General features: G+C 41.1%; 1 protein-coding gene across 3 annotated transcripts in view; it reads left to right on the top strand.

Annotated features, from left to right (window-relative positions):
- Window positions 1-569: 569 nt before the first annotated feature.
- Window positions 570-25,870, top strand: part of PTCHD4 (patched domain containing 4) — a 203,263-nt gene continuing 177,962 nt past the window's right edge. The window contains exons 1-2 of one of the 3 annotated variants that reach the window (XM_069563141.1): window positions 570-750; window positions 1,068-1,653. In XM_069563141.1, the coding sequence (XP_069419242.1) occupies window positions 746-750; window positions 1,068-1,653 (591 nt within the window). In that variant the 5' untranslated portion in view covers window positions 570-745. Of the gene's footprint in view, window positions 751-1,053; window positions 1,654-25,870 lie in introns of those variants that run through there. The other 2 variants (XM_069563142.1, XM_069563140.1) reach the window with 2 other exon arrangements.

Here is a 25,870-nt window from a genome sequence, read left to right as displayed (position 1 = left end):
CACACACACACACACACTCACTCACTCACTCACTCACTCACTCACTCCGAAGCCACAGCCGACTGCTATTGGCAAATGCCTCCTCTCCAATCACCAGAGCAAGGAAAAATCCCTAGAGCCCCAAGGCACCGCCAATAGATGGGGTCTCTGCAGCCTGGGGAAAGACAGCGTGGAAGGCTTTGCAGGGAAATCCCTTGCAAGCTGTGTGGTGTGTTAAAAATGCAGCATCATCCTCTCAGCTCCTTTTCTTGGTCCGACAAGCCGAATTCGAGAGCACAGGGAAACTGGAGGGGCGAAAAGGCTGCCTCCTCCGGAAGCCCTCGAGTCCCTCCCTCTACGCCCCCCCCACTCCCCTTCTGAGGCTCCCATCGCCACCGCTCCAATGGGCCGGCAGCGCCTTCCCCATCTCTTCCATTCACTCCGGAGGGGAAGGAGGAAGAGGGAAAACAAAACTCTAAAAATAACTGTTAGCCTCTTAAAAAAAAGGAAAAGCTTAGCTGCCCACCCCCCTCCATCCCCCGCTCCCGCCCTCCCCTTCTCCCTCCTCCCGCCCCCCACCCCCCTTCATGGGGCACATGTCTGCTTCTTACAACACCGAGCCACATGGTTCCAGTTAGGCGCCGAACCCCACCGGGACGGAGAGGAAATTCACATCTGTGGGACGCTCCGCACGGAACCCGCTCCAGCGAGGGAGACCGGGGACTGCAGCACGGAGATGAAGGGCTAGACCGCGGGATCGCTGCCCATGCGGTGAGAAGGGGGCGCGGGAGGCGGCCGGGGCGGGCGGGGAGGGGCGGGCCGGGGCCCTCGCAGCGCCCGCCGGCCGCCCCCGCGCGCGCGGTCTCTATCGGCCCGCCTTGCTGCAACTTGCTGCAGTGTTTGAAAGAGTAGTAGGAGCGCATGGAGGTGGGGCCCGGGAAAGACCCGGCGGAGGAGAAGGGGGGCGAGGGGAGCGCCGAGGGGGCGGGGGGTCGACCCGGAGCGGGTGAGACTGGGCAGGAGGGCGGGGGGGCGTGGAGAGAAGGGGGGAAGCCCAGCGCTTACACATGTCACATGTGCTTTTTAAGACGGCCGGGAGCGCCTGCGAGCTGGATTCGGTGGAGGATGCTGCGGCAGGTGCTTCGCAGAGGGCTCCAGTCGTTCTGCCACAGGCTGGGCTTGTGCGTGAGCCGGCACCCCGTCTTTTTCCTCACCGTGCCCGCAGTCCTGACCATCACCTTCGGCCTCAGCGCGCTCAACCGCTTCCAGCCCGAGGGCGACCTGGAGCGCCTGGTCGCTCCCAGCCACAGCCTGGCCAAGATCGAGCGCAGCCTGGCCAGCAGCCTTTTCCCCCTGGACCAGTCCAAAAGCCAGCTCTATTCGGACTTACACACCCCCGGGAGGTATGGCAGGGTGATCCTCCTCTCCCCACCCGGGGACAATATTTTGCTCCAGGCTGAGGGGATTCTGCAGACCCATCGAGCCGTGCTGGAAATGAAGGTGAACTACAAGGGCTATAATTATACTTTTTCCCATCTGTGTGTGTTGAGAAATCAGGATAAGAAATGCGTGCTGGATGATATTATTTCAGTGCTAGAGGATCTCAGGCAGGCTGCCGTCTCCAATAAGACAACAGCCAGGGTGCAAGTGAGGTATCCCAACACTAAATTAAAGGTATGCTCCTCCTGCATGCTTCTGCCAGTTAAAGAGGCAGCACTTCATTTTTTGCCCTAAACAAGCAAAGAAAATGCAGAGGTCTCATCCTTAAGACTCAGAAGCTGATGCTTCTTTCATTTTTGGGGGGTGGTGGGAAACGATGGGCAACCGAGTGAAGAAAACAGGCAATAAATGGCATGACTAGATATTAAGCAATTCAAAGCCAAACAAATGCCAAAAATGAGGAAAAAAAAATGGATCAAAAAAAAAAAAAGTTGTTTCTGAGACCCTGCAATTACATCTTTGTTCAGGGTTAATAAATCAGTGACTGGAAGGGGGAGGGGGAATCCTGAACAATTTGGGGGATTTCTTTTCATTCTGGGGCTCGATGTATTTCTTATTACTGATTACACATCCCACCTGGTGCCATATCCACCCCTTTACATCTTCAGCCTTGCTTGATTTTGACATGTAGGGAGTTTGTGCTTCGCTCCCCTGCGAGTGTGTGTCTGAAAGCAGTGGGTATGAATGGATTCCAGGAATTATGTGTATGTGTGTTTGCACAGGGAAAGAAGCAGGAATTTTCTCTGTGTGAAAATGGAGATGTGCAGTTAACTGATGTAGTAGTTAACTGAGTCCTGTTATTTCCTCCCCGCCACACACACAGACACTAAATCCAAACCAAAGCAAGATTATTATAATAGCCCAATAGCAAAAGAAAAAATTCCACAGTCAGCAAAAGTTGCCATGAATGATAATTCTGGCATTAAATAGACAGTACTGTTTAAACTCTCAATTCAGATTTTGTTGCTCAAATGAGATTTTTAAACTCATTCCACACTGTCAGGATTGAGCTGCTGCAGGCAATGAGGCATGCAGTCTCCAGGTGACTGAAGTTTCAGGGACAAATGTGACTTCCAAAAGAGTCACTGCACCATTTGTCTGCTCAGCCCTGAGCAGCTCAGAGGCTGCACAGTCAAGAATTCCCAAGGCAGGTGTTTCCCAAGAAGAAGGAATTTTCTTTCTTCTAACGGGTATGAGGATGTGTGTGTGCTTCTAGGGAAATCATGGAATAGAAGTGATCCCAGTTTCAATGAATGGGTGGCCAGATATAGGAAATTGCTCATATCTCTATTAATTTATTTGATACAATCAGCATCTGTACACAATTTAGAAAAATTAATTTCTCAGGTTTTTGAGATAAAGGGCTCTTTTTCCTGAATTGGAGGAGAAGTTAATGCACTTGGAAACTAGGGATTCCTCAGAAAATCCCGTAACCTGCCTCCTTTTAACATATTGCCCTTGTTTATGGATCCAGAGGCTGACAAGGTTTCAGCCCCCTGTTCGCAAGAGCAGTCCCTTGGAGTTTAGTGAGACTAGACAGATGATTCATTAGGTAAGGGCTTGCCTGCCTCACACTTATTGAAGGGAGCATGATAAATCGATGTGGTCGGCTTGCATGCTTTTCATTTCCCAGACCCTTTGCCATCAACATTATTGCTTGCTCAAAAGAAGGATGCGGTGAAGAGGTGATCTTCTTCACCTACAGTCTTTAACTGAGTTCTTTCCTATGTCAAACATCGGGTGTAAAGAAAGGTTTGAAATTGTGACATATTTAAATTTCAATTTTTTTTCCTATTGAAGTAACTTTGCAGTTTATTAATATGCAGTCTTAATTGAGCCCCTTATTTAGTTTAGTCAGCAGTACTCTCCAGGTGTAAAGGCTCTGTCCAATCAGCCACCATGGGCATTTTATTTATCCAGCAATATCATTATGATATGTATGGTACAAACTCCTAAGGCCTCTAATTCACCTCTTTAATAATGACTGACTGTACTCCTATGATTTACTGGATACTCTTCTAGGCACATGGGACAAGGCTGGAGCAAGAAAAACAAAGTTCTTACCCTCAGGGGTCTTAATCGTCAATGTCAAGGACCTTCCCTTGATTATCTGTAAGCAGGGACTCTAATCTTTGGATTCAGAGGTTCTCCATCTAAACTTTCTGGCTGATTGGTTGGTTCATCTACATCTTGATAGGAATCAGTGGATAATCATAAAAGAATGGAGTAATTAATTACAAAGGGCCATGTAGTATTAATGGAATTATTCTGCTAACCATAACAAGAACAGGAAAATTATACACTGGCTCTCTGATTTATAAAGCCCTTTTTCTGCTACATTCTATCAATAATATCAATGTGTCCTCCAGTGCATTGGCTTGACTCTTTCTGTATGCAGTCAGGGGGTCCTTAAGCTATTTTTGGGTAAATGTCTTCTGAGAGGAGTGGGCTTCCCTGGTAGCTCAGATGGTAAAGAATCTGCCTGAAATGCAGGAGAGCCGGGTTCAATCCCCAGGTTGGGAAGATCCCCTGGAAAAGAGAATGACAACTAACTCCAGTATTATGGCATGGAAAATTCCTTGGACATACCATGGGGTCCCAAAGAGTTGTACATGACTGAGCAACTAACACTTTCACTTTCTGAGAGCAGTGGGTTCTCTGAAGCATCCAGATGGAATATCACACATGCTAATGTAATATAAAGTACAACTGGTGGAATTCCAGGGATACCTAGAATCCTATCAGAGTCTGCAGGGACTTTTAGGTGAAGAACTCCCTCACACAGAGCTAAGTGAGATGGCCCTTTGTTTTGTTTATATGTGATATGGAAATGGTTTTAATTCATATGTGACAGTGATGCTCAAAGAATGTCCCTAGGATGCTGACCCACAGTAAACTTTGAGAACTTCTGTGGTATGATATTTGAGAGAAATTTTATATTCACAGTTTTTGGCCCTTTAATTAATGTTGCGTTCGTCTGTTACGTTTGGGTCACCAATCTTCCCAACTCTGGCCAGTATGGAAAATTTCAGTGCTGGATAATGCCATTGGTGGGCAGAGAATCAATAGTTGAGGGAAAATGCAAAATAAATAGCAGGGGCAGGATGGTGTGGATAGGAACTGGCAATCTCCTGACATAGAAGGTCAGAGCCTGGAGATAGTCTGAAGATGTATAAACCCTGATTGACAGAAAGCTTTCTGACCTCTTAGGTTATGACAATGGGAAGGACATCTTCCAAATATTAAGACACCCAAGTAGTTCTGAGCACAAAAAGGTTTAGAACTTCCGATAAACATGATTATCTTGACAAGGTGATCCAGACAGGCAGGAACACAAAAAGTTGCTGCTATGGAATTCTAAAGAGAGGCTCAGATAAAGCTGATATGAAAAAAGGAGCAGTCAGAATACTACAGAAGAAACATATGCACTTTCAAAAGCTGTGTAGGAAAGGTGCCAGGATTGGAAATCCCTACACCTATATAATAACAAACTCTACAATTGTGCCTGTCATTATATTCTTAACATTACTATATCCCTGAGCAGGCACAAAGCTCAAGTCTTACATTCCTTCTGTACTTTTCATATCCCCCAAACCCAGTCTGTACAGTTCTATGCGGGCAGTATTTACATCATTGATTAGTCTATCGACTAATGTGTTCGTTTATACTGTAACATCACAAAGCTATTATCAACCTTCAAACCTCTATTATGTGCTTTTACTTTAAAGATATTCTCTACACTCTCCAGATTTCTATAAATTTTTTGACCCTACTAATTCAGGGGCCATTTTTTCCCACTTATGTAAGCATACATATTGTAGAAATTGACACAGTGTAGCCAGGCTGAATTTTGAAATTAAACACCTAGTGTTGGAACCAGTCTCCTGATTGAAATGAGACAGGCACTCAAAATCCATAAGCAAGGACTGCTCTGGACTCCAAAACATATTGTCATTATAATTCAAGGGGCTCAGGTGGTTACAGGTAATAGTTCCTTCCTTCTTAGGTAGGCCATGATGACCTCACTTTTCCATCTGGCTAGTTCTAAGAAAGTATCAACTTCCATATGTCCCTGTTTCTTTAATTTTGCCGCTGAAAAAGGCCAAGTAATGAAGAAGCATAGAAATGTGGTCCATGACAAATGGTAAGAAAGAAGTGAAGCAATCCCCTGCAGCCTGTCCTCCCCATTAAATTCCATTAATACATACCTCTGAACAGATGTTTAAGTGAAGTCTGTATTTTCCAAGGTACCACGTTTAAGAAGAAAAACAAAGATAGATTTTCCTGCTTCTTAAAAGAGTGTTTCTCTGGGCACATTTTGAGTACATCTTCCTAATTTGGAAGCTGTTGCCATTAATTATTTAGATCCAATCTCAATGGAAGGGCAATTAAAGCCAACATGGAAAGTAAAAACCAAGCATTACTTTTAAAGATTTCCAAGAAAAGCTATTGCATAGACTCCTTTCTCTAATTCATTCTAAAACCTTAAAAACTAGTTATGTCAGGATCTTTTCTTAGATTTAAGTTTGCATTCCTAATTCTCTCTCTTAATAATAGAAAAAAATCACTACCTTATTGAATGCATAGTCTGTGTCTTAACTGATGTGATATTTCATACACAGCATGTCATTTTTGCAAGTTGATGAATCAGGAATAATATTTTTATTCCCATTTTATGAGTTGGGAACCTAAACCTAAAGACCAGGAGATTAAGTAAATTTTAAGAGGTCCCCATGGTAGTTCATGTTGGAGCTGGGCTTTAAATCCAGGTCTGTCTGACACTAAAGTTTATATTTTTAACCATGAATACTGTATTGGGTTCTTGCATATCCTGCACCTTTCTCTGTGACAGCAACCCCTTGAACTAAGGAAGAACTAGAGTTGTAACTCCCAAGCCATCTCAGATCCACACTGTGACCACTGCTCTTTCATACCAGTCCCCTTGCTTACTGGAGAGACCAGCCCAGATGAAGGTGCAGTGAAGCTTCTCTTCCCTTACTAACCCACAAGGGAGTAATACTTCCAGTCTGGGTAAACTCTGATGTTGACCCAGGTGCTGCAGTGGTAAAGAATCTGCCTGCCAGTGCAAAAGACGCAGGGTTTGATCCCCATGTCTGGAAGATCCCCTGGAGGAGGAAATGGCAACGCACTCAGAATTCTCACCTGGACAAGTCCATGGACAGAGGAGCCTGGCAGGCTCCTGAGATCACAAATAGTCGGACACAACTGAGCAGGTAGTCCCTGTCTACCATCCATATTGTACATGGATTTGCCACAAACAGTTTAACAGATTCCTTACCAACATGTGACTTCACCTTTCATATTATTTCACATCAACTCAGCACAAACTAATGATCCACTGAGAGTGGGGAAGCCTGTTAGGTGACCGAGTTCTGAGCCAGGGTCTTATGTGCCAGACAGGCTTGAGTCCTTCTGTTTAAAATTGGCATCAGGAAAAAGAATCGATGAGATATCATGGGATAATACAATGCAGACTAAATTGAGAAATATTCAGGAGACCTGAGTTCTGAGCCCAATTCTGTAAAGACCAGTTATGTGACACTGGACAAGTCTTATCATCAATCTGTGCTTCAAGCTCTGGGATTTCTCTGTGACATTCCACCATGCCATAGATAAATATCATCGCAGTGGATCTGGAGATATATTCTAGAATATTTCTTCTCTGGAGTGAAGTAGATGTCTTGACTAGCTAGATTTGAACTATGCTGTTAAGCAATAATCATAGTTTCCTAACTAAATAGTTGTACATATATTTCCAAGCCACTGTATCAGGATCAGTTCAGGCGTTAAACTTTTCTGAGCAACCAGGTGGGCAAAAATCTTGCCTGGTATTGGGACACAGATTCTGCTCTTTGGCTTCAACAAAGACCTACTTTAAACTAAATTAAGTAAATTTCATAAGTACTTATTCATGCCTCTTTCCATAGTTTTGGAATTCAAAGATTAAGGTAGAATTTTTTAGAAAGCAGAGAAATGATTTTCTCCCTTCTAATTTTCTTACCCTCAGCTGAGCTGATTCAGTGATTCAGAACCACCAAGGGCTTGGAGTGGGGAGAAGTCCGAAGGACACACAGAGCAAGACGGAAGTGTAGGAGGGCCTAGAGCCATGTCTACCCCCTAAACGAAGAAAAAAACAAACATTCCTTTGCTCTCACTGTTCTGAAGTATTGCTTTAAGCAATACTTAAATTTAATAGCTTTTTCCTTAATCTTTTCTACTTTAATGCTATTATAACTGAAACAAGCTATGGTGTTGTGCTTTTCAAAATATATTGTGTTAGGAGAATATTTTCATTTTAACCCATTAGCCCTCACAGCACGATAGGGCTTCCCTGGTGGCTCAGATGGTAAAGAATCCACCTGCAATGCAGGAGCTGCTGCTGCTGCCGCTAAGTCATTTCAGTCATGTCCGACTCTGTGTGGCCCCATAGACGGCAGCCCACCAGGCTCCCCCGTCCCTGGGACTCTCCAGGCAAGAACACTGGACTGGGTTGCCATTTCCTTCTCCAGCAGTGCAGGAGACTGCGGTTCAGTTCCTGAGTTGGGAAGATCCCCTGGGGAAGGGAATGGCTACCCACTCCAGTATTCTTGCCTGGAGAAATGTCTCTTGGACATGACTGGAACCCATTGATTTTATCTCAGTTTAGAGTTGATCAATCTGCAGATGTGCATACCTAATCCAGATACATCCAGACATTTCTTCACATGCTCAATATCAGCATTTTTAAAGGAGAAATTTGGAAATTCCAAGATTCTGGATTTTCATGAGACAGCTCTAGATTAAACAGCAGGCCTGTTTCTTCCCTAACTTAGTTCACCAGACATGTCAAGCCCCCTCCGCACGGAGAAGTCGTGGAAGCGACTCTTGTCTCTGGATTGTTTCTGCTAGGCTGCTGGGGGACAGGGAGACAGCTATCACAGCCCTGGCACCCAGAAACATTACGGCAATCCTTCTGACTTAAAAGCGTGCCAACCTGCATTGTAAGCTACAGAATTAATTTCGTTTCTAATACCTTTTTCCTCAAAGTGTTGTGTATGGACCAGCGGTATCAGCATCCCTGGGGGAACTCACTGGGAATGGAAATATCCCAGGTCTTACCACAGACCTACTGACTAGAACCTGTGTTTTAACCAGCTCCTCAAGTGATTCATAGGCCCCTGAGAGTCTGGGAAACTCAAGTCTCAGATGCAAGGTTGATATTAGTGTTCCCTATTCACAGCTTGAGTTTGAAGTCACGTGTATCGACTTAGACCAAAAACACCCTAATTAAATTGAGTAATTGAGCCCGCACCCATATCTCATGTCGATGTGTGATAGAGACATTAGAGAAATGCCTAGAGAATTATCAAGCAGCTAGTCCACACAGAAAGGCTCACCCTTATCCTCTGTTGTTGGGCCCGTCACCTGGTTGAGCTTAAAGCCTATTACTGTCGGTCAATATTTTCTAAAAACGTTGAAATTAAATCTAATCGTGTCTTTAAGAAAAAAAATCAGCAGCGATTTTCTCAAGCCTCTTTGCGATTAGTTCACAACAGTAGCAACATTAAGCCCTCGTTAGCCTAATCATGTTAATATTATATGGGAACACAAGGTATAGGAACTATACATAGGCACAAGGGTATTTGGGGAAAGTGAAACACAAAATTAGAGTGGAGTAGATTTTTGAAGTGGCTTTGCAATCCATGCCTTTCTCAGACAGGAGTATTATGGCAGAGCCATTCATTGAAATCAAGGCTCATTCTCTGTAATTCAGGGAAATTCAGGGCCTCTGAAAGGTACCTGATGAGCAGCACTTAAAATGAATGAGTCTGTTTAGTTACAGGCTTTGCGTTGGAACAGCCGATGATTTCCCTTCAGAGTTCCCCTCCCTGTAAGAAGAGGCTTCATCTGGGCCACGCTTACTTCCCTCTGGTGTCTCAAAGGCTAAAGACAGAGGATGACTCAGCTTCTGGAAAACAGAAACCTGTTTAAAGGGTTCTTATAGCTTTAGGAGGGTCTTAAAGCAGTTCCAGGTGTTCAGGGTAGATGGAGGCTTGCCTGGACATTGAGCGCTCAGCCTCAAAGTTCTCTCTGCCCTTTGAACATTCAGGTCTGTTCTCTCACCTCACCGGGTTTCTTGATTACGTGGAGGAAGAGAATGTTCAGTTCTGATTGTTACTGTGGATCATACTAAAGTAGGTGAGATGCACCCAAGCTGTTCAACTATAGGTATACCTATGGCTGATTCCTACTGCAGTTTGACAGAGAACACCACAATTCTGTAAAGCAGTTATCCTTCAGTAAAAAAAAGCCATTCAGCTAATGTAACAGATTGTGTCTGCTGCATGCTACGCCCTGTGTTGCGTGCTGGAGACTTGAGTGAAGAACAAAAAGAGACATGATTTGTGACCCTCCAGGAGCTTGAGTCTAATACCAAAGACAAAAATCAGATAAACGTATCATTACAGATTATCACAGACGAAAACTGCCTGGTGCTGTGAGAGGGAAAATTTCATGGACAGAGGAGCTTGGCGGGCTACAGTCCATGGGGTCACCAAGGACTGAGGACACACACCAACAGTGAGAGGAGGATACCAAGGTGTGGGCTCTTAGAAATGACTTTCTTGAGCAAGGAACTGTGAGCTGATGTCGCGGTTAGATGGTGGAAGCATCTAGTACCTTAGGTACGTTGACTGAAAGCCACTGTGGGTGGAAGTAAAACGTTGTCATGGTGAAGGGGCTAAGGGCTGTGTTGAGAATTTCTTAAGAGCTGGTGTCACACAATTTAGATCAAGATCTATGAAGCTTGATAGTCCAGTTTATATCTTTACTCTGTCCCATTAGCTGTATGACTTTGTTCAGATGTTTTAACTTCCCTGTAACTCAGTTCTATCATCATAACCCTGACTTCTTATCATTCAGTTAGCTAAGTAAGTGTATGATACTTAAAGAAGGGCTTCTCAAATTCTGATTGTCATCTGGAGATCTTGATAAAAATGTGGATTCTCATTTAGTAAGTCTGGGATGGAATGAAATTCTACATTTCTAGCAAGCTGAGGCCTCTGGTCCTTGAACCACACTGACCAGGAAGAGTATAAAGCACTTAGAACAGTACCTGATTGTTTGCAAACTCTTAACAAACGCTCTCAGCTTAGCTCTTCGAGCACTGATATTCTGCCCTTATTCAGAATTGGTTAATTGATTTTTCTTGTGAACTCTTTTTTAAAATTTATCTTTTATTGCAGTATTGGATTGCAATGTGTTATTTACTACTATATAGCAAAGTGACTCAGTAATAATATATTTATTCTGTTTCATATTTTTTCTATTATGCTTTATCACAGGATATTGAATATAGTTTCCCGCTATACAATAGGACCTTGTTTATCAATTCTGTATATAGCATTTTGCATGTGCTAATCCCAAACTCCCATTCCAACCTTCTCCCACTTCCCTCCCCCTTGACAAGCACCAGTCCATTCTCTATAGTGATCTCTTGATTAGATGAAAATCTTTTTGTTTCAGTCCTCAAAACTGAAGTTGTTTCTATCCTATTATAGTCATTGCTATTTCCTTAGTAAGTAGAGTATGACTGATGGGCATAGATTCCTCTGATTTTTGCTCCAAAGAACTTGAGCTGCCTTCATTCTGAATATGGCATGTCTTTGCTAAGGACAGTAACAAACAAATAAGGAAACTGCGAGACCTTGGCTTCAGTGTCCATTGGGTCTGGAAATGTCTCAGAAGTGGTATATTCTTGTCACTTTCAGCACAGCTAGCCTTGACCCCTTTCTCCCCTCTGGGTTTCTGTGACATTCAGTTCCCCTCTTACATCTCTGATGTCTCTCTGCTTCTTACTGGCTGACTCATCTTGCTACTTCCATAGTTATAATTATTCCCATGGAACGGTCTTTTTCCTGGTGTGTTCTCAATATTCTCATTCAGGCCAAACATCAGTTCTCTTCTATGTCTATAACTCTTTGAATGGCATCTCTATTCTGTCGTTTACGCAGGCTCAGTCACTATGATTAACTCTTCCCTTCCCTTGACTCCCACCCAGCCAAGACATAGAAACAGTAGGAGCTGATTCATTCTAGGCCAAGATGGCCTTTAGATCAATAGCATACTGATCGCCTGAAAGCTTGTTAGAAATGCACATTCTTGGACCAGATCTGCTAAAACTAAGGATCGGGTCCCACAAGTCCTCTAGGTGCTTCTGATTCCTGCTGAAATATAACTTCTCTTCTGCAGAAGAGATGTTCAGTCTTGGCTGAGTGTAGGCATCATGAGGGGAGATTTAAGAATGTTGATGTGTGGGTCTCATCTCCAGAGATTCTTAGTAAAGAGCTGGCATGGACACTGTAATTTTTAAAATCTCCTCTGTTGATTATAATGGATTACCAAGGTTGAAGACTAAGTTCTCTGTTTCAAATTTATTTTCCTTTTCTTTCTCACTGTCTCTCCCTTGGGTTTTCATTACCTTGTACCTGTTTTATCTAGGTAGTAATCTAATCTCTATCACAAGATTTCTCTCATCTGGAACCTAGCCTATGTAATAGGGTCATACATCTCTTGATAATATTTTTCCTCTGACCAAATCCTGCAAGAGTTTTTCATTGCCTAGAGGAGAAATGGCAAACTCCTGACCGTAGCCATTGAGAACTTTGCTTAGCCAGGCCTCCAACTTTGCTTGCAGTTTCAGGTGGCAGTACATCTTATGCAGCAACCAAACCAAAGCAAACGCACCCTGAATTTTCCTGTTTTCTTACCTTCATTCATAATGTTCCTTTTGCTTGGAATTTCTTTCACACCATCAAATTCACATCTCTTAAAAGTTGCTTTTTCCATGGAACTTCTCCAAAGTGGCTCCAAAGGTAGAAACCACTTTTATACACTTTAAGAGGTACTTTGATGGCAATTTCCTTAATCACACTCTAGCTTGTATTATAGCATTTTAAAAAGTCTTTGTTAAACTGTATGTGCCTGATAAGCTAGTAGGGCTGGTAGCTTTCACTGCATACATTGATTTGCCTATGTGGAGCCAGCTGGTATGTGGGGAAGTTGCAAGGAAACAGGAAAAAAAGCCCATCTCAGCCAGCCTCCCCTTCTATCAGTTCAGTTTCGTTGTTCATTCATGTCCGACTCTTTACGACCCTATGGACTGCAGCACGCCAGGCCTCCCTGTCCATTGAATCTTGCTCAAACTCATGTCCGTCGAGCTGGTGATGCCATCTAACCATCTCATCCTCTGTCATCCCCTTTCCCTTCTATGGCTGTGCCTAAACCTTAAAGAGAGATAGCTACTGGTAAAGTCACTGAGAATTGCGTCTCTGAGTAGTCCTGAGATGCATGAGCCACAAGCAAGATTGATTGGGGCTTAGCAAACAAGGGGCCACAAGAATAAGGAGAGTCTTTCTCCACCTGTACACAGTACATGTGTGACTTCAGCTCAGGAGAGCCTGTAGGGAGGCGGCCTGAACACCTGGTAGGGTTACCAGATTTAGCAAATAAAAATACAGGACATCCAGTTAAATTTGAATTTGGGGTAAACAAAAATTTACGTTTTTAGTATAAGTATGTTCTAAAATATTGCATTCTTCACTTTTCTGAAATTCAGATTTAACTAGGCGTCCTGTATTTTATCTGGCAGCGTAGACAGTGGGAACTCACAGAATCACATCTGAAGACCCACGCACAGACTTTAGAATGCCAGGGGACTAGCACCAGTTCTAATGCACAGGAGTCACCATCAGCCAGGGGGCCAAAGAGCAGAGCATGAAAGCCAATTTGGGAAATAATAAAGATATTAGGGGCTTCCCAGGTGATGCTAGTGGTAAAGAATCTGCCTGCCCATGCAGGAGGTGTAAGAGACGAGGGCTCGATCCCTGAGTTGGGAAGATCCCGTGGAGAAGGGCATTGCAACCTTCTCCGGTATTCTTGCCTGGAGAATCCTATGGACAGAGAAACCTGACCGGCTACAGTCCATGGGATGGCACAGAATCGGACAGAACTGAAGCGATTTAGCACAGCACAGCACAAAGATATTCTCAAGACTCCCAGAATGGGTAAAAATTTTCACGGGCCAGAGTTTCTGTCTTATTCAAGTAGGGATGCAAGCAGATGAAATTTAAGTTCCTTTTGATATGACATCATATGTGTACTCTGTCCTGAGGAAACATAACTTACATGGGTCGTTTTAATAGTTCCAAGTCTTTATTTGCTAGTAAAATGAAAATTGAATGAATAAATGAAAGAAACCTATTCAAAGCTGCACTAAATATTCCATTTAGAAGACGTCTTTTGTTTTATATTTTATCTATGAGAAGATGAAAGTATTTATACATAAGGGAACTATAATTAAAGAAACTAAGTTATAAGATAAATAAGTCTTGGGGGTACAGTGCACAGCACAGAGACTGTAGTTATCAATGCTGCTTTGTATATTTGAAGGTTACTGAAAGAGAGATGTTAACTAATGCAACATGTAAACATATCAAATCATTATATTGTATACCTAAAACTAATATAGTGTGATATGTCACTTCTATCTCAATTTTTAAAAATGTAAAAAATAAAAAAAAAACTGCCCACATTTGCCAGAACCATATCTATATTGAAAACATCAATTTATGATACATAAAATAATTTCGGTCAACAGTATGGTTTCAGAAGACTTTTGTTTGGTTCTTTTTTAAAAGGGTCCCTCAATTAGTCAATTTTGAGAATCATTCAATTGGAGAGAGGGATATTTATTTAGCTACCCATGCTAAATGTAGGACTGAAAGTATCATAAGCAGAAATTCAACTTTCTTAGTGGCTCAGATGGTAAAGAATCTGCCTGTGATGCTTGAGACCCAGGTTCGATTTCTGGATGAGGAAGATCCCCTGGAGAAGGGAATGGCTACCCACTCCAGTTTTCTTGTGTGGACAATCCCGTGGACAATCCCATGGACAGTGGAGCCTGGCAGACCACAGTCCACGGGGTCGCCAAGAGTCAGACGTGACACTTTGACACTTTCTAAGCAGAAATACTGAAGGTCATCAAATGTAAAGTAAGAGATTTTATCATTTCTATTCATGTGATGGTAAAGAGTGAAATTGATTTCTTAAAACTAAGGGAATTGGTTAAAAAAGTGAGCAGAAGTCCTATGTCAGAAAGGAAGAGAGGGAGGGAGAAAGAAAACAGATGATACAGCAGGTTAGTGAAAATTTGTTCAGTGAGAATATTAGAAAGCCAAAGCTAAACCCCTGGACAGGATCGGTTACCCTTTCTGTGTATGAAATGTGGCATTAAAATCAAAGATGAAGCATGCTCTTAAACGTCTGTGCACTAGCACTAAGCACATGGACTATTTAGAACCCTTCTTATTTTTCTTTAAGATTATCAAGCTTGTTTTAATAACCAGATATGTTTTATTGGGCTGTTGTTATCCTCTCTTGAGACATTTGTTCCGCTCAGAAAAATAAGTCTTTAAAAAAGGATCATTTGAACAAAACTGTTAAAATTACCCTAAAAAAATAAATTAAAAATAGGTAATGAGTCCCCCATCCCTGCACTGATAAACTTTCTGTTTGTAATTTAAATCTGCAAGTCACCTTTTATTTGTAAAGTGAGAAATCACCATCCTGTTGTATATTTTAATCAATTTTTTTTGTAAACTTATATAATTACATATGTATAGTGAAAGTGAAGTTGCTAAGTCGTGTCCGACTCTTTGCGACCCCGTGGACTGTAGCCCACCAGGCTCCTCTATCCATGGGATTTTCCAGGCAAGAGTACTGGAGTGGATTTCCATCTCCTTCTCCATTACATATGTATATATGTACATACATTCTTTTTTTTTTTTTTTTTCTCATTTCACATTTCTTGCTTAGAAAGAAATGGGAAGAACTTCCCTGGTGATGCAGAGTGTGCCGGTTGGATACCCTGATCAGGGAACTAAGATCCCATATGCCTCCTGGCCAAAAGGCCAAATCATGAAACAGAAGCAATATTGTAAAAGAAATGGGCGAAAAGTCTAGCATGTCATTTCTCCCTTCCCAGGATCCAGGTGTTCTTGCACAATGCAGTTTGGGGGGTGATTTCTCTAGAGCAGACTCCTGGGTGGGCAAGGCAGAGCCTGAACAACAGAGCGTGAGGTTAGGGTCAGTGGGCACCAGTAAGTGCCCCTGGAGACAGACACCCTGCTAAGCTCCCCGGGGGGCCTGAGGAGCTCAGTGGTTGCACTAGTTTGCTGCTAAGTCACTTCAGTCATGTCCGACTCTGTGCGACCCCACAGATGGCAGCCCACCAGGCGCCCCCGTCCCTGGGATTCTCCAGGTAAGAACACTGGAGTGGGGTGCCATTTCCTCCTCCAATGCATGAAAGTGAAAAGTCAAAGTGAAGTTGCTCAGTCGTGTCCAACTCCTAGCGACCCCATGTATTGCAGCCTACGAGGCTCCTCCGTCCATGGGATTTGCCAGGCAAGAGTACTGGAGTGGAGTGTCATTGCACTAGTTTAATGACCCCTTTTTGTAGATCTAGCATACCTCTCTAAGGGAATAGCACACAAAACTGGTACTAGCTGCTCGACTTTATTATCATTGCATTCTTTTCAACCACTGTTCCCTTGGGGATTATTTTTAAGGGCTTAGATCCTCTTTAGGCTATGAAACTTTAGACATCTTTTATCAACTAATCACATCAGCATGTCTCTTGCTAAACAATGTTCACTTACATTTTGAGTTAATTTATTTCAAAATGTTGTTTATAAACTGATGTTATCCTACTCATCTTCCTGACAGAAAAAATATTTTGGTAGTTGGTAACTAAATTGACATAAGATTTTTACTTCCCTTCTTGCCCTCAGCTCTGCATCCTTAAGTTATTGATGATGTTAAAGTTATAAGCATTGACAGTGTGGCCCATTTAGCTTAAAACAGCATTTTTTTTTTTTGAGGTGGGTCATAGTTTTTAATGGATTGAGATGGAGGAGGCTCAAATTGATTTAGCCCCTCTTTTGAAATTATTAAGTAATGATGAAGAGGGTAGTAAAAAGGAAATAGATATATGTGTGAATCTAATTCTATCATTTATTACTGTATGACCTTAGATGTGTTATTTAATGTTTTTGTCCCAGTTTTTCTATGTAAAAAAGTATTATTAATATTTTTTACATGACACTAAAAGTATTTTTATTATCTACTCTCCATATTTTGAAATTTTCAGGCACTTAGTGGTTTCTTAATAAATTGAATCTTTTTAATCTAAATCAACATCATAAAAACACCAAGTGAAAACTCGCTCACAACCCTATTGACCAATTTTATAAACAACTGATTTCCAGTCTTTGACTGTGAAGTTCATAGATGCTATATAGAGTACATGTCTTTCTTGAGACTGTTAAATTTTTCCATAAAAATTTACATAATTATTATTTTTTGTACCTCAAAAGCCTGGCAAGTGATTGTAGCATAATTTACTTAATTGTTCATTTACTGTTATCTTGAGAGTAGAGTAGGACTGTTTTTGGAGCTGATTTCCACATTCCTTAACAGACAAAAGGAAGAAAGCAAAATATTCTGGCTTGTCAACAGAAGCTGGAGAAAAAGAGCATTTTCTTATGTGATTTAAAATGTCGCTTTCATAAGTATATGCACTTATGCAAGCACGATATAAATTTAGGTCAACAAGTTCCAGGGGAGCAGGTGTCCCAAGAAAAACCTTGGATAGAAATTAGAAGGACCTGATTTATTTATAGACCAACTACAAAATGCTGTAAATTGCTTTGTTAAGGACCACATCCAAGAGTAAGCTTATAAGAGTACCATGTGGCTTGTCCTATTACAAAGTAATTTTTAGTGCTTTTCATTTGGTATAGCTCAATGATTCTCAAAAGGAACACTTCAGGAACTTTCCTATCAAATGATGTCTGGGTTCCTTCCTCAGACCAACTGAATCAGAATCTCTGGAGAAGGGGCCTGAGAATTGGTGTTTTCTTAAGCTCTTTGTATGATTCTAATGAATAACCAGGTTGAGAAACACTGAGACACCTTAGACCAGAAAAAGATCCTCCTGTCCTACTCACCTCCTTTACAGATTCATAGGATGAAAAGAAAAGGGAATGATACCGCTTCCTTTGACCTTCCACTTCAAGTCTTAATCTGGGGTCTCAAAAAAGAGAGGATTTGCCTTGACACAATCAATCACAGTACCATTTCCTTGGCACATAAGCTGCCTCCACAAGAGCTCTGTAGCTAAAGTAAACAACTTCATTCTCTCTTGTAATTCCCTAATCCGATATTGATTGGCCAGAAATATGATGTCTTAATCATTTTGCTCTGTTCCAAAGATGTCCAGGATTGCCAATCATTGGTATCCCTTGACACTTTAGAAGGCATCTTTTCTTAATATCCTTCTTCCAGGAGATTAATAAGAAAACCTGTAAATATTTATTATTATGGTGATAGAGCCAAAGGAAATTACAGGCTTTCAATTCTTACTAAGCTGTTATTAGCTCCTTGATTTCCATTGTGTGTGTATGTTAGTCGTTCAGTCGTGTCCGACTCTGCGTCCCGATGCACTGTAGCCCATTAGGATGACCTAAATCCCTTCATATCCTGAGATAGTGTTTGCTGCTTTGTAACCAGTTCATTAATACTATTCATTGTTAGTCCATTCTTGTAATAAGCATGTAGTAGGAAGGCAATGGCACCCACTCCAGTACCCTTGCCTGGAAAATCCCATGGATGGAGGAGCCTGGTAGGCTGCTGTCCATGGGGTCGCTAAGACTCAGACACGACTGAGCGGCTTCACTTTCACTTTTCACTTTCATGCATTGGAGAAGGAAATGGCACCCCACTCCAGTGTTCTTGCCTGGAGAATCCCAGGGATGGGGGAAGCCTGGTGGGCTGCCGTCTCTGGGGTCACACAGAGTCGGACACGACTGAAGCGACTTAGCAGCAGCAGCAGGAAATAAAGAAATATGTTTTGCATAAATGAAGGATCAAGTGAATTAACTATCTGGCTTTTTAATCGTCCCATATTAAGCTTTAAAGATCTTCCCAGGTGGCGCTAGTAGTAAAGAAGCTAAATGTAGATCAGAGATGCAGGTTTGATCCCTGGGTCAGGAAGATCCTCTAGAGGAGGGCACGGCAACTAACTCCAGTACTCTTGCTTGGAGAATCCCATGGACTGAGGGACCCAGCAAGCTCCAGTCCATGGGGTGGCAAATAGACAAACTGAAGTGACTGAGCATGCTCAAGCTTTGAGAGTATCATATTAAAGAATTTCAAAATACTCTCAGTCTTAACTTAGTCAAAATTTACTTAATCTTCAACCAAATCCCACACCTTCTATCTTTTCATCTGTGAAAATACTATTATCCTTTTCTGGATGAATGAGTTCTGGGAAGGCTAACTATCTCTAGTTTTAGCAAGCTTGAGACTTCTAACTCCTTTACAAATGGATCTTGGCACCCCCAGATCAATGTGGCAAGTCCATTCATATAAAACAATATTAACACGATGTCTAATTACAGAAAAAGTATGTTCATTAAAGTGCAATGAATATTTAAAATAGTTCAAACTACAGAGGAGCCATAAAAATCTAAGTGCCCTTCCTGGGTCAGTAGAAAGCTTTCCATTGGCATCCCAGTGGGTTCACAAATCTTATACTCCCTCTCTTATTATTTTTAAATGGCAATTATAAATCACTTGATACAGTGAGGTGAAAGGATGTTTTCCGCATCAATATGAATGATGTGGGTATGCACCACTGGCCACCAGTACCTGGAAATTATACATTGCAAAAGGAAAGCCAAACATTTGGCGTCCCACTATCACTTTCATATTAAATATTTTATCTTTAGCAAAAAATAAAAGTATTTTACAGAGTTGAATCCATACTTATATTTTGCAGAACCATATATAATCAAGTAAGGAATTGACCTTTCTCTTATTTACTGTTCTAGAAGAAAGTATTTTTTTACTTTTCCTTACTTTTTCACAAATAGTTACTGTGACATGCCTTAAGGGAGTTTGACCTAATCCTTGTTTTGTGTGCACATATTTTTACAAGGCTTCATTGAAAGATATCTGGGAAGGTTATCTAACCTACATGTTTCAGAAAGCCCTGTTATATATAATTGCTTCAATAAACTACTCACTATCTCTTCAGAAGAAAATTACTCCTCATATCTATTTAAAACAGGTATTTCTATTTGTTCTTCCTTCGGTAAAAAAGAAAACTGGTCTTTGCTATCATTTTTTAATCATCCAATGACCTTGGAAATGGCCATTACTTTCTCTTGGACTTCTGTTTAACTGAATACTCTCTTCTGCGTAGACCTCATTTGCTACTACACAACCTTTTTGTTTTTAGCAAACTTTTAAGTTTTGGGAAATTGATGTCTCCTGAGTTTCGAACACCTATGTTCGAAAGATATACAAATTATCTTTCCTGATCCAAACATTCTCTCCGTATTTGTCTTACCCCAGTGAATCGCTTTTCTCAGTAGAAATGTATGCTATGCTTATATTGTTTCAGACACTGGGTTAGGTGTTGGAGTTATAGAGAAAAGTTACAGACCCTCTTTTTCTAGAAACCTACAGTCTAGTGAGGAAGGAGAGCAAGTAAATGGGAAAGCAGCCATAGAGCATGGTCACTTGAACTTAAAGGTTAGTTCAAAATGATTCAGAGCCCAGAAAAGTCCAGAACTGGTGTTGCATTAGATTCAGAATCCTCCAGGGCTCTCTAATAAAAACAAATACTCTTTACTGGTGGGAGAGGTCTCTCAGGAATGCTTATTTCAATTGGTAATAAATGTTTTATTTTTTGAAATGTATTCATTAAAACTAAGGTCAGGGGAGAGCTGCTTTCTGTCAGCAGGGAAATGTTTTGCCATGATCGGTTACTCTGAAGGTTATGAAGTCAGCATAAAATCCCAATAATGCTGTAGACTTAAAAAGTGAATACAAAGCAGAAAAATTTTATGAGTATGGACCAAGAAATATCAAAATGAAAAACATGAGGGTTGCTCATCTTCCTCAAGATCTGGCCAGAAGATTGAGGGATACTGGAACTTTCCACGATCCCCTCAAATCCTCCTACCCTCAGATCTTTCTTCCCAAGTGAGAGTAACTGGTAAGGTAATTGTGTGATTATTTAACCAGCAAAAATAAAGGATTTAGGCAAGTACAAGAGGGTTGTTTCACGATTTATTAAAGATGTCTTGTACTTACATAGATGCATCATTTTGCTGGCTAAATAATCCCACAGTTACCTTAACAAAATCGTAAAACCACTGCTAAAACGCTGAGCATTTTTAATAAGGACAAAGAATAGGTTAATTCTTACTTTGGGGCTGGAGGGATAATGTCTGATTTAATAAACATCTCTGACTTAATGCCTGCTTGGATGGTAAATCAGCAATTTTGTTTCCACTAAACAAATGAGTTAAATCTCTCTGGAACAGGATAGGTAAATAAAATCAACAAAATGTATCTCACATCTTTGCTGATTGAAAGGATGTTAGATGTATGCTTCGGAGAGTTAATGTTTATATGCAAATTCTAGGACTTTAAGTCTCTGTGTTAAGAAACATAAAATGAAAATGTGCCTTATTTTTTTCATAAGATTTTTTGTACTAACAAAGTGAAATGGGACATTAAAAAATCACCCGGTGAATTCAATCTTTATGGATAGAAAATCGAGACATAATTGTCTGACTGTCCTAAAGCCACACTTATTTTGCTCTACTTATCTTAGTAATTACTAGTTCTCTGAGATTTTGTTGTTATTTGTTGAATTCACACATGGTACGACTGAAAGTTGGCAACTCTCTTTCTTTGAATTTTTTGGAGGCAAGGATAGACCATGGCATTTGTGATGAAGGTCCATGGGAACAGTCCCACCATATAATGTAAAAGAGCCAGGACTCTTATGGGGAGCTGCTACCTTTCCAGATAACAGGCAGGAATTCATTTGGTTCTCACCAGCAACCGAGTGAGGTGCTACCTTATATTATCTTTTATCTCTTCACAAGGAGGAAACTGAGGCACAGATGGTTAGTTAAGTAACTTGTCAAAATTCATTCAGACAACAGGGAGCCTGTATCCTTATTGCAGTGCCAACCACTCTTATTCCTATAACCACTGGCCACAGAGTTGACTGCTGATCATATGGGTCTCTCAGTTTCTAGCTTGGTTGCACATAATATTTCTAAGGTTATTCCTGATGGTTTTCATGGGAAACTCAAGATTAAAAGTGGAAAAGGACTCACAGTATCATCAAATTCATCCTCACCCAAAACTAATAAAAGTATATTCCCCATAGCATTTCTTTTCCGAAGCAATTTAGGCAGTTTTATTAAGTTCAATTTATGTGCACCTCACTTAATTGATCGAATTTCTGCCACTTTCTTGGAATAGCTCTCTAAAGTCCTAATAAACCTAATATCATGACACTTTTCTATTATAAAACTCTCTCTCTTTATTATGGTGATTCATTATTCCTTTTTCTATTAACAACTTAAATTGACCCTAAATAATTCTTCTTTTTCTAATATGTCATGCTGATTCCCAGTTTTTTAAAAGACCAGAAATCAAAGCCCACATCCCAGTTTTGTGGAATAGGAGCCATTGTAAATAGAAACATATTTGGTGTCATTTTTAAATGACCTCTTCCTGCCCCAAATTTAGACTGGAGGAAACTGGCGGCTAATGTTCTTCTAAATTTTATTTAGTAACCATTATGCTGAGGGTACCCATAATATTTGAAGACATGATAAAGAAACATTGATAGAGTTCTTACCATGTGCAAAGTCAGAGTTGACTGTGTGTTTCTGAAGCAGTCTTCTGTCCCTACTAGCAGGGAATTTACAACTTCATTAACATGCCACACGTGTACATTGAGTGTATAAGGCAGTAAGTGCCCAGTGAGAATGCAGACACTGCTTGCTATAGAAAGGAGTTAGGAGTTTACCTTTTCCTAAACTTTAAGGATGAAGTAGGATTTGAGCTAGTTCCAAAAGCAAAAGTTAGAGTCAGCTGAAGAAGTATAGGGATAGCTCTTGAGACAAAAGAAGAGCAAGCCTGTAGAGTGTGCCCATTGGGTGGTAAGTCAGCATTTTTTTTTTTTTGCATTAAATAAATGAGAATTATTTTCTTTCCTTGAGCTGGCCCTGGTAAGCTAATTCGACTTATAGAAAGCCCTTTTGAAACAGTGAATTATAGGACTCCCTGAGTATGCCAAATTCATGAGAACTGAACAACTGTGGAAGATTTCTAGGTACTCTTGACATTGAGTGGGATCATTCTTAGTTGTGTGGCAGCTCTGCACATCATAGGCTTCTCTGGTGACCCGGATGTTAAAAAAAAAATCTGCCTGCAATGCAGGATCCCCTGGAGAAGGAAACGGCAAATGCCATGGATAGAGGAGCCTGGTGGTCTTCAGGCCATGGGGTTGCCAAGAGTTGAACACGACAGAGCACTAACCCTTTTTTCACTTTCTGTGTATCATATGGTGTTTAGGGGCATCCCTGCCCTTTATATTCTGTAGACTCTGGTAGTATTGGCTTTCTGTCCCAAGTTGTGACAGACAAAAACAGTGTCTCCAGATAGTAAGCATCCAAAGGGTGCAAAATTGCTCCCCACTGAGAACCAGTACTCTAATTATTTGAACATGGAAGGAAAGAGTCCTCTTAGAATTCTTCCCACCTTCTGAAACACAAAGCATCAGGAAAATAGTCTTTATCTAACCTGAAGCCCTCATAGTGCATGTTGTAAATCCTCTTCTTCAGTGGCCTGGGAGCATGTGCCTTGCATGTCAGGGGTACACAGCCCACTTGGCATGGCGTCAGGCTTTTATCTCCAGAGAATGTCTAGGATGCCTAGTGAAATCCACAAAGACATGCTCGCCAATATCTCTTCTCGGAGGAGGAGAAGCTCTTCAGGCTTGTTCACTTGTCAAAATTGTAGTCCATTTTAGATTAGAAACCTATTTCAATTGTAAATTCCATTGGTGGGAGAAGCGCAGCATTTAGGAGCAAGCACAGCTGGTGCTTCCTGGATGTTAAATAATTCATCTTCCTCATTTTTGGAGAGTCAGAAACAGCCATGGTGAGATGCTAAATCCTCAAGGTAATATTGCAAAACCTAGTTCTTGGCAGCAAGGAGGGAAAAGGCCTCCTAAATCACAGAAGCCATCCTCCACGGCTTTAGGGGAAGCTGGAGAGAGGATGCGATTTGCTAACTTGATTTTTCCCCATTTTGGTAACATGGGGAAGATAGGTTTCCCTGGGAGAATTTTATGAGGCTCCGTTAAGCAAAATCAGCCTTTCCACATTTTATACGTTGTCATGCCTGTGTTACCCACACTTATAGTTCATTTTTCAAGTGAAATACTTTGACCCTTCTAAAATATATTTTCCCCAGAAATCAGAAACTAATAATGGAATGGGGAAGCACTTGCTAGAACATAGGTGACTTTTGAACAATTGCCTAATGATAAATATTTCTCATTAATGGTTCTATTATCATAGCTGGCTATTTATTGCATAATTTATTTCAGTCAAAATTGCCCCTAGTACCTGTCCTGAGCTCATTTTGGGCTTTTCATATTATTTCTTTGAAGCTATGTTAAATCTTCCAAAATGCACAGCTCCTCAAATAGTATTCCAGAGCAGTTCATTAATGCTTTTCAGCTAACTAGTAATCTTAGAACTTTTATTTATGTGCCCTGAAAGAAGTGACATTCAAACCATAATGCTCTTTTTAACATCTTAATAAGACAATGTTCTTCTTCATCTATGACTGGGTCTCCATGTGTTACTGCACCTGTGTGCTCAATTCAACCAAGATTCTTGACTGTGGGACGCAAATGAGAATTTATAATGCCCCAGGATTGCAGAAGGCCTTCCCTGATGTTTCAGTGGTAAAGAATCCACCTGTAATGCAGGAGAGACGAGTTCATTCCCTGGTTCGGGAAGATCTCTTGGAGAAGGAAATGGCAACCCATTCCAGTATTCTTGCTGGGAGAATCCCATGGACAGAGGAGCCTGATGGGCTACATACAGTCCATAGAGTTGCAAAAGAGTCAGACACAACTTAGCGACTAAACAACAACAACATCGAATACAGAAACCTTCATTTTAATCCAGGCTGCTTGCGTGGTTGATCCCACATGACATAAATATCAAAAACTACCAAACTTCCATTTTTTCCATTGGTTAGGGTCTAAGAGTACATTAGACAAAGGTAATAGAGGAAGTTTGCCTCCAACTGTTGTGATTATCAAGGCAACACAGATTTATACTGATCATTAGTTCTTTATCCAGGGGCATTTCACAGAGTACATAGCTAGACAAAAAATTATAGTTCCCAACTGGAAATTGGCCAGGTGTGATTTGTAGCAGCTATGTTCTTTCAAAAAAGTCATTGTAGTCATTAAAGCAGAGAGAGTTCTAGCAAATACAATCTCATTTTGGGTTCATTTATTAAAGTCTTTCTTCATTGTATAAGAACAGAGAGGAAAAAAACTATCCTGGTGATTGGGCCTTGGGCCAACCAACCCAGTATTCACGCTCTGACAGTTTGAATCCAGGACATTTCAAACAGTGTTAAAGTTTATGGCAGTGATGCCAGGGGACATATAGGAACATATACTTTTTTCCTCCATGATGTTTTCTTCAGAAGTTAAGAATGTAACCTGAGCTCCTCTAGCTTCTTAATAACTCAGCTTGCTTTCATATACCCCAGAAAGGAGCATTTATTTCAAATAAGCCTTTGTTTTATTATATTTCAAAGATATTTTCCAGGGGAAACCTCATTTTATGTGTATTTTATTGCATTTGCAACTTATAAGTCAGATGTTATATTGCACATTTAAGTAAAGACCTTTAAGAAGGAACAATGGAAAAAGCTGTTCTAATATAATATCAGTAAACTTGGAAGCATACAAAGGAAGGAAAATAGAAGTTGCTGATGAAGTTTAAGGATCCCTAAATATAATAGAGTTAGCACAGTTGAAATGCTAGTTTATGAGTAATATTAAAAGGTATGACAGAGTAAACCTATACATATAATTTATAAACCTATAAATTAAACGTATATTTGCTTAATTGAAATTGGAATCATGATTCAGTTCAGTTCAGTTCATTTCAGTCACTCAGTCATGTCCGACTTTTTGTGACCCCATGAATCGCAGCACGCCAGGCCTCCCTGTCCATCACCATCTCCCGGAGTTCACTCAAATTCACATCCATCGAGTCAGTGATGCCATCCAGCCATCTCATCCTCTGTCGTCCCCTTCTCCTCCTGCCCATAATCCCTCCCAGCATCAGAGTCTTTTCCAATGAGTCAACTCTTCGCATGAGGTGGCCAAAGTACTGGAGTTTCAGCTTTAGCATCATTC

The sequence above is a fragment of the Ovis canadensis genome, chromosome 20, assembly GCF_042477335.2.
Source record: "Ovis canadensis isolate MfBH-ARS-UI-01 breed Bighorn chromosome 20, ARS-UI_OviCan_v2, whole genome shotgun sequence".
Classification (NCBI taxonomy): Eukaryota; Metazoa; Chordata; class Mammalia; order Artiodactyla; family Bovidae; genus Ovis; species Ovis canadensis.
This window is presented reverse-complemented; position numbering and strand designations above follow the sequence as displayed.